This window comes from Pseudochaenichthys georgianus, chromosome 2 (assembly GCF_902827115.2).
Source record: "Pseudochaenichthys georgianus chromosome 2, fPseGeo1.2, whole genome shotgun sequence".
NCBI lineage: Eukaryota > Metazoa > Chordata > Actinopteri > Perciformes > Channichthyidae > Pseudochaenichthys > Pseudochaenichthys georgianus.
The window spans coordinates 3,515,946-3,525,469 of record NC_047504.1 but is presented as its reverse complement, the minus strand read 5'-3'; the positions used below and the strand labels follow the sequence as shown (position 1 = coordinate 3,525,469).

General features: G+C 41.1%; 1 protein-coding gene and 1 pseudogene across 1 annotated transcript; both read right to left on the bottom strand.

Moving 5' to 3' along the window:
* LOC117460682 (GTPase IMAP family member 4-like) overlaps positions 1-836 on the bottom strand; it is a 1,466-nt pseudogene extending 630 nt beyond the window's left edge.
* A 1,889-nt stretch (positions 837-2,725) lies between these two features.
* On the bottom strand, positions 2,726-9,155 carry cyp20a1 (cytochrome P450, family 20, subfamily A, polypeptide 1). The gene is made up of 13 exons (XM_034096659.2): positions 8,967-9,155; positions 8,382-8,431; positions 8,089-8,255; positions 7,556-7,701; positions 7,305-7,472; positions 7,010-7,088; positions 6,157-6,269; positions 5,998-6,052; positions 4,370-4,490; positions 4,100-4,211; positions 3,917-3,981; positions 3,495-3,584; positions 2,726-3,388 (listed from the first exon to the last, which is right to left on the bottom strand). The coding sequence occupies exons 1-13, from the start codon at positions 9,036-9,038 to the stop codon at positions 3,232-3,234; spliced, it is 1,395 nt and encodes a 464-aa protein (XP_033952550.1). The 5' UTR covers positions 9,039-9,155; the 3' UTR covers positions 2,726-3,231.
* Positions 9,156-9,524: the final 369 nt, after the last annotated feature.

The window sequence follows — 9,524 nt, the reverse complement described above, 5'->3', positions numbered from 1 at the left end:
AGACTTTTAGATGTAGGTCTGGATTGGTGTGTTTTTAAGATCATCTCCTCTGGTGAAAATAATGATGATGAAATCTCCAGATTTCTTGCCAAGATATTTCTTGATCTTTTTCCTATTGTGTACATCGGCCGATCTGCAGCACCAGTAAGAACACATGAGGTCCAGGAGACATCATGCTGATGCATTTAACAAGCTCTTCTTGAACAGCCTCATTGCACAGTGTCGTGTCAAACAAGCCGGGGGTGTCCAACACAGCAACAGGTCTTCCACCAATCTCTCCTGATGCTTTTTCGCAAAACTGGGTCACTGACTCTGGGCTTGGAGTCGATGTAAAATGTTCTCTTCCCAAAATGGTGTTTCCAATTGCACTCTTCCCACTGCCATGCAGTCTTCCCAATCAGCACCATCGTGAGACACTCTCTGTTCTGACTTTCATCAACATCTCCCATCTCCCTTTTCTTTTCAACGTCCTGCAGTTCAGCTTTAAGTTCTACCACCTTCTTCATCTGAGCCTTGGTGAACATCTTCATTGTGAAGCACCTGGATCCTTCCACTCTGATCTCTTCCACAGTATTCAACAGCTCTGGGATCTGCTGCTGGCCCTTGATGTTGAGAACAACATATCTTCCTCCACATCTCTGACGGAGCTCCTGGATGTCCTTGTTCTCCTTTAGAAAGTTAACAACAGCTGGAGCTGTGGGATCTGACTCCACAGTGGACAGAATCAAGGTGAAGTCGTTGACTTGAGGGCTGAATGTGTTCTGGATGGTCTCTAACTCTCCCTTGTCTTCATCAGTGAGGGGACCATGGGTGCCGCCAGGGATTTTGGGCCCCATGAAAAGATATCAGATTGGGCCCCACCACCAGGCCTAAGCCACGCCAACCAAGCACAATGCTGTAACCACACCTCCAGAACCCAACTGACTCGTTTATGCTTTAAATAACTACCTGTACAGGCTTGCATCTATCTTGTAGTCCAATACTAACTGCACAATATTTACTGACACTGAGCTGTGAAAATATAACACTGCAGACGTGCAACATTCTGCTGCAGTAGAATTCACTATTTGATATAAGAATAACATTCCTGACAATAGATCTCAATAGTCATCTTTTATGGTGTAAATGCCTTTTTTAATAATAACATTTTTGAATGGAACATTCTCAACAAGAATGCATAAATCCAAAGAAATATAACTTAAATATGTGGAAAAATACTGCGTTTGAAATGTATAATTGAAATGAGATGTTGTTTTGATATATATATATGTTGTATTCCACTCTCCCATCAGATATGTTAAGTGGCATTCAACACAATGCTGCTCACCTCCTTCAGTTGGGAGAAAAGCTGGTTCAGGTTCAGCCTTATGGGGGGACAGGGCTGCTGAGCCTAGAGATGGATCTGTTGGTCCTGGCACCAGGGGGAGGGACAACTGATTTAGTATGAATAGCAGCTAAAAATGTACCTGCAGCTAAAAGAGCAGTGAAATTAAAAACCTCTGCATTTTCTTTACAGATATTAACAGTAGCCTACTTAAATGTCAGCTTTGTAAAAAAAAAACATTATTATTTAAAATGGACTACGCTTAGCTAACAGACTCATTTCCACCACTCATAGACCACACCCACCTTTTCTTTTGAAAAACTGTTGCCTTTTAGTCCCTCTCTCTTTTCTTTCTCTCCTTTTTCTTTTAGAAAGCCTGACTTTGTGAGTCGTTGAGACATGGCACACACGTAGGTACAAGCATCCCTGCTCCTCACATGTTCTCACTCTCTGCTAGAAAGTGCCTTTGGAGGCGGGACCAAACCATTACATGTAAATTGAAGGGGGTATACAAACTAGAGGCTTTGGATAATTAACTTTTGGAAGAAAACAAGTTAAATGAATCGTAAGTTTAGTGAGTACATTGTCAATATAACGTTCTATTAATGTTAATTCTTGATGAAAGGTTACTTAAACATTTTTTTCTTAATGTTCTAAAAGTTTGGGCCCCCGTGGTGAAGGTGTTTGGGGTAATAATAATAATAATAATTCCTTACATTTATTATAGCGCTTTTTCAATGACTCAAAGCGCTTTACATATACACACATTACACATATATCATACATGCAATGGTCAGAAACTGTGGACAATACCCACAGGAGCAAGTTCAGGTGAAGTGTCTTGCCCAAGGACACACCGGCTTTACAGACGCAGCAGCGGCGGGTTTCACCCCTTGATCTGATGATCATTGCACAGCGCACTGCGCCACACCGTCCATCTTCACGCCTCGAGGGTGGCCAGGATTCACCCCCCAGCTCCGCCACTGCACAGACTGTAATGCTTTCCACCTCATTTAATACTTTTCACCTCATTCTGGTGTTGGTGACGTGTAGGCTACTGTGCGAGACCAGAGATGTAGTTCATTGAGCGGATAAAGTATTCTGATTATGAATTTGGGATACAGTATTTTCATGGTGGATTGAATAATTATAATATATTTATTTCTCCAGAGGGATACTTATTTTATTCCTTTCTCATTCCCTCTCAAAAATAATTGGTTACTGAGTGTACCATGTGAGGAAAAACAGTCTTGCCCGAGGGCCCTTCAGAAGCATATATTAGCTGACAGGGCGTCTGTTTAATTCATCCACTATGCAGCCTGAAACCTCATTTATAGTGAGTGACACTCCCATTCTTCACTGATGCAAATACAATGAAAGGAATAACTCAAACACTTCAAAATCTTTTAATATATTTATTAATATTCAAGATGCATTTGTTTAAAAAAAGAACTGAAATGCTACATGGGCCTTATCAAAAGACAAACATGTTATTGGGGATTTTCAAGGCACTATCAGGAAAACCTTTGCAAGAACAAGTTGTTTTTCTCTGTATTGTAGAGTATGAAACCATCAAGTTCCCCCTACTTTAACACATTTCAACAAGTGTAAATTTGACCTGTGGATAGACAAGGTACTAATGTGCTTAAGGCCTCAGATTGCTGTACAAAAAGCGCACCGGAAAGACAAGTATGTAAATGCAATGGTGGTGCAACGATGACTGTACATAAATAACCTGCTATAATGATTCTAAAGAAGCTTTAATTCAAAAAGTGTAAACTACCATGATGTTAAAAAGGCTGACGAGAATGAGGAAAATGACAGACTAGATCTGCGACATTCAAGAAATATTTAGCAGTTGATTTATTCTGATCAAGATGTGTGTTAGAAATAGCTCTTTTCAGCGATTATTTTTGCTTTCTTCTGCTGACGGTGATCCAGGTTTCTTCTTTAGGCGTGGATACCAGCTCAGATCTCACCTCCATCACCTGCCCCTTCAGAGGGTGAAGCTTCAGCTGCCGCACCAACGTACTGAGCAGGACAGTAGCCACAGTGTAGGCAAACCTGTCAACGAGACCAAATGTGACGAATGGTGGAAATGTTATTGATGACACTTTTTCCCTTCTACTCACTGGCATTGCTCTCAGTATTAGCTCCGTCTAGACTTTACCTGAGTTCTGGACATGTTTGATTCCCTGAGAATCCGAGAAGACAGAAGCTCTTCCTCGCCGATTCCTCCTCAAATCGATCCGGGTCAAACCTGAGGGGATGTCACAGTATCACAGATCAGAAATGGCACAGACCTACATGATAAACCCCACTCTGTGATGCTGTCATACCATCTATACAATTTGTTCCAAGAGGTACTTTCTGATTAAATGGATTCATTTAAACAATTATCATTATGTAGATTCAGTAATGAGGAAAAGGAACACGACATTTGTTTTTCTATTATTCATATGCTGAACATTGTGGAGCAATATCCAAAATTAGCTAAAAAACAATATACTTATGAAAAAGTCCACAGATTATAGATTTCAAAGATCCTATTTCTGGAAAAGCCATTTCTAAAAGTAAATGTTGATGTTGAACCTGTATGGGGTGCTCCAGGTGTCAGAATCCTGCAGCACCACTCCCAAAGCGTAGATGACCAAAGTCTGAAAGCACAGCATTTTCATTTTGATTTACAAAGTTATTATTGTTTAATCTCTTTATACATCTCCAGAGTAAACTGTGTGGTTTCCCGGCTGTATTATTTTAGCAGGAAGCAGATACCTCTTTGGGGATGACGTGCTGATCCACCTTGCCCTCCACTTCCTGCAGCCTCGCGGCGACGGGGGTCAGCTTGGCGGTCCTCACCGTCTCGTTCAGGACCTGCTGGCAGTATCTGTCAGACACAGGAATGTGATCAGATCAAGGTCATACAACACAGCAGCATCACCTGGATGTGCATACATGTAGCTAGTATGACCTTGAATTCAATCTGTGCAATATCTCTCTACGCTTTACCAAAATTGGACCATTGCCATTCTCCAAAGATCTTACCTCAGCTCAGGGATCTTGTCTAATGAAATGGGGTCTGAACCCAAAACCTGCTCCAGCTCCTGGCACAGTTTGTCCTGGACGTCCTGCGAGGTGGACAGGAAGTGAAGTGCCCAGATACACACTGCAGAAACACAACATTTTAACTTCCTTTTGGTTTAGCTTTTTGTTCCTAAGTTGCTGTTTCTGGACATACAGTGGCTTAATAACAAAACTGACTTTATAAAATAAATATACAACTCGGGATTTACTTGTGGTCCTCCTGACATGTGAACAGGCCCGGTTCCAGTAGTAGGTTTACGTGAGCCATAGTAGCCGGCAACAGCAATGAAAAATAGCATTGATGGTCCCAGTGAACAGATTATGGCATTTGTTATGTTTTGAAACCAAGCAAGTGAGAACATTTCAAGTGAGTTAAAAGTGCAATCCTGAAATATTTCATCCAGTCCTTCAAAGCTTCAAAACTGTGCTGATAAAACAAATGAAAACATTTTGTAAATCAAGGCAAATAGTATTTGAACCAGCTCATGGTTTGAAATGGCAAACATTGAAAAGCAAAAATATTATTAAAACCATGTAGCCTACTAAACATCACCTTGGTCCCATCATATACTCTGGGAAGAGAATATCTACTGTGCTTGAGAACTGGTATCACATCATCATGTGAGGTTGAATTTGTGACCTGGAGAACATTTCAGCTGCAACATTAGCTCGTTGATAAGCTTGGGATATGAGATCTTTGTGTAGCCATTCGTGGTGAAGGCATCTGTGCTATTGGATGCATTATGTTTGACCCAACATTTCTACAGGCAGGCAGAATATGAATCTATTTTCACATGAATATTCTAGCCCTTGTCTATTTGTATACCACGAGCTGCAAGATGACCGCCTAACCCCACTGTACAGGCGGGTACTTGTTTAGATCTACCTGGGCAGGCTCTGTTTTGCCGTGGTATCCTGGCACCCGCGGGCCGCAGAGGGGCGGCGTAGTTTGGGGAGACGAAGAGTGCTGCTCCGGGGGCGAGGGCGGCGAGTCAGCCGGTAAGCTAGTGTCCACATGGAGGGTCACGTGATGTCCCCATCTGACCCGTTACTACGGTCTGCAGTAGACGCAGTGTTGCTGGCGTTTAGTGATGGTTGCTTTAACCATTTTCGTATAAATGATTATCCACAGATGTGTGTCGCTGCTGTGGAAGCACTTTGGAAAGGATGCACGCGCAGCGGAGCAGGTCACGCGCACCGGACACAATTTGTTTTATATTGCATAATATTTTTCGCTCCCTTCTCTTTCTTGAATAGAGGGTGCATAACATTCAACTGAGGATTCTACCCCCGTGGAACCGGGCCTGCATGTGAAGAAAACCTTGTAATACCTATTTTTATTAGGTCTTATAAAATGTTGTTGTCATTTTCTATTCCATATTTATGTTGTTGGTGTTCTACTTTCACCGTCATTTTTAATATCCTCTTAATAATTCATGTTATGAACCAGAAACCTTAGAGAAGTCCTTGTGATAAAGTAAAATCTACTTGGAAATAAACCATATGTGATATTTTGCGGGTTCTGTTAATTGCAGCCTTTAATAAAGTATGAATCAATAAATCAATTGACTGTGACTTGTGTCACTTACAGTTGGCAGTGATGACAGATCCAGCCAAAGTGAAAACCATGCAGTCCTCCATGATCTGGGGAAGAAACAGCCATTTCAGTCCATTTTTGGGAACTGTCACAATCTTTGAGTTACCTTTTTGGAATAGAAAGCAGAGTGTGTGGCCTCATCAGTACTCACCTGTCGCTCTGTGAGGCTGGACTGAAGCAGAGCGTCCACAAACACTGTCTGCTTCCTCTGAGCCCTCCTCTCCTTCGCCACCGACAGCAGCACGGACTGCATCTCTGACAGAGCTGAACACAGGAAACGAAACATCTGTTGATTACAAGTTAAAAAGACTGCATTTCAAGCATCGATCTTTGGACAGCCTCGATAATGAACTCCAGCAAGAGCCAAGTTCCAGTCAAATTGTCCTCGGCACATAAATCAATAAAGGTCCCCAAAAACGACAGAAGCTGTTCCCTGAGGATGCTGAAAAGGTTGGTTGTGCAGTGTGTGTGTGTGTGTGTGTGTGTGTGTGTGTGTGTGTGTGTGTAGAGCGGATCTACACACACAGATCAAGTCTGATCCTCTGCAAACTGTCCCTGCTGTTTCTCCACAGCACAACAACAGAAGAAAACACAAAGCTGCTCAGGAACACACACGCACCCAACGACTCAAAGAACAGCAGAAGGCAGCTTCCACAAATCATCCACAAGTACTGGAGCTTTCATCTATTTTTAATTAGGATTTGGGCTCCTAGCGAATATGAAAAACGCTGCTCTCATTTTCTCTTACTGTATATCACAACATATATTTTATTTTGGACATATTTATATATTATTTTATATTTTGAAAATGTAAATTTACACATTTTAACTTATTTATTTTTTATGATTTACATAAATGTTTATGTACATCTATAGTTAGGTATTGAACGATCGTGATCTGATTATTGACTAAAATGTTTGCTCTTAGGATATTTGCCATAATTGAGCAGCCCTTTTTCAACAATTCAACATATAATAAGTTTGGTTTTATTAAAGCCACTCACCCTTCTCATAATGTGCTTTCCTGCTGGAGCTTTTCTCAAGGGAGCCGTCCAAGTACCCTTTACCAATTTCTGACCAGATCTGGTGAGTAGGAAGAAGAGAAAACATGTATTTAGTCACTCCAGCAGGACTGTAGCATCCCAAAGTATAGGTTTGACTAAAAGGAGACAGTTCAACAAATATATGGGGGGGCATTTATGCAAAAGCACACATTTGCAATCCACAGGAGAGGAGGAAAGACCAGAATCGGCTGCACAAAAACATTTGTGTAAGAGCTGCACTCCACTGTGTTCTCACCGCGTCGTGGTTCTTGCGGAAGGAGAGGACCTCGGAGTCGTCCCTGAACGTCTCGCCCAGAGCCAGCTGGGTGACGGTCTTCATGGCCAGCCCCAGCAGGTGGGCACACAGAGGGGTGTGCTGAGCCTCCGGGGCGGACGTCCACTTCCCCACCAGCTCCTCCACCAGCTACGAGAAGAAAGTGGGGAATATGTCTAAACGCTTGTTTTCAACTCAACTTAGTTATATTGTACATCACGAGAGATACAGACCTTTAGCACCAGGGGGAAGTTTTTCTCCACCGTGTTGCTGATGGCACTCTCGTAAACCTTCTTCCTTATCACGCTCTCTGTGGCCCCGCCTCCCGTTCCTGACTGGTAGCCCAGCAGAGACTTCAGCATCGTCTCAAAGGAGTCAGCTGACAAGAACAGAGACACAAAGACAACATGTTATTTTTTCCTTGTGAGTGAAAACCAGTCTGGTTTAAGTAAAATGTTTGCTTTTAAGGAACCTAAAACTCCAGACTCTTTTTAAGATCACATTTAAATTGTTACAATAAATACATGTGCAAAAAATAAAGGTTAAAGCACTCTTTTATACCCACAACCATCAATGTACATATTCACTTTGTTTATTTTACCAGCTTAACTCTGATTGCAGATCAGTATTATGTAATGCTCAGCTAGTGCCTGGTGTAAGAAACAAGGAGACAGCAGCCAATATGACGAGTCTTTCATTTCAAATATTAAAAGGCTTCATGCAAATGTAATCATTTTCCTAACTTTTAAGGCTTTGTCCAACTTACTGCTGTGGTTGGGGTTGATGTGTTGCTGGAGCTGGAGCACGGACCCCAGGCTGACCACGGGCCGACCCCCGAACCAGAAGGAGGCCACGGAGCCAAACCGCAGATGCAGACTGACCAGGAACTCATGCAGACTGCCTCTGTTCACGATGTCCTGCAGGTTCCCATCCCTGAGAGAGAAGACGGGAAAGTGAACATCCATTTCACTTTATATAATTGTATTTTTTTGGAATTGACTCATTGATCTTTGCAACACCCTGTTATTGAATGAAAGAGAATGCAATATGACAACTTACTTCTCATCGGTAGGATTGAGGCCTGGGATACCCGAGGCCCTTCTGGATGACTGAAAACATGATTAGAAATTGCATTTATTTATACATTTTTCACACACATCTACTGTTTCTTCATATTAATTCATGGATTAGTTATTATTAATATCCTAGTTACAGCTAGATCAAGTACTGTTTAATTAACCTGTATTGAATCTCAGCCAATTTTATATTTTCTAACTTACTTAGACAATGTATGAAACTATTATTTCATCTGACTACTTAATAAGGTCTTTGGGGGAAATCGGTATAGAAATTGGGTACTTGACAGCATCCATTTTTCAAAGATGGTACTTAAGCGTGGTTGTTACCGCCCACTGTAATTAATTAAATATACATTTCACTGAATTAGGTTATTGATAAGTGTGTTGGATGTTAGCCGAAATGGGGAGACAGGTATAACAATTCTTTGAAGGTCTTCATTTATGTTTTAGCGGTGGTCCCGCTTGGCAGTGAGCAAATACACATTAAATCATTACTTTTTAATGAGGGGTTTGGTCATAACTGGGACAGCTAACTAATGCTAACTTCAAACTTGCAGAGACTTACCGGGTACAAATAGAGAACAGCGCCAACCAAAATGATGACAAACGTGACAGCAAATATGGCAAAGTCCAGCATGACTTCTCGCTTTTAATAGCACTGTTTTGCTAACTTCTCTTCATGAATATCTGGAGATTTCCCACACAGACTGATAACAGTTACCACGTCAACAGAAACTGGACGGCAGGTCGCATCTCTGTGTTTGATTGTTAGGGTCTGAATGACAGGCAGAGCAAACTAATCGTACTCAGAAAGATCGATCGATCGATACTATTTTGCCAAGTGAATTATTGCCCTTTTTTTTTTACAAAGATTGTTTGCATTATCTTAAGAATAAATTATATTTGTATTCTTTACTCATGGGTTTTACAGTTTTTCTACAAATATTTCAAACTATACATAACAACTATTAGTTTTAGCAACAAAAACTGTGTATATGTTCAAATACAAAAATAAATTGATAAAAGTAATTACCTTATTAGTTTTTTTACTTCTAAAACGTATTTCTTATTTTAAGATATGCATTTATATGTGGGCATATTGTTAATATAATTATAAATCTCA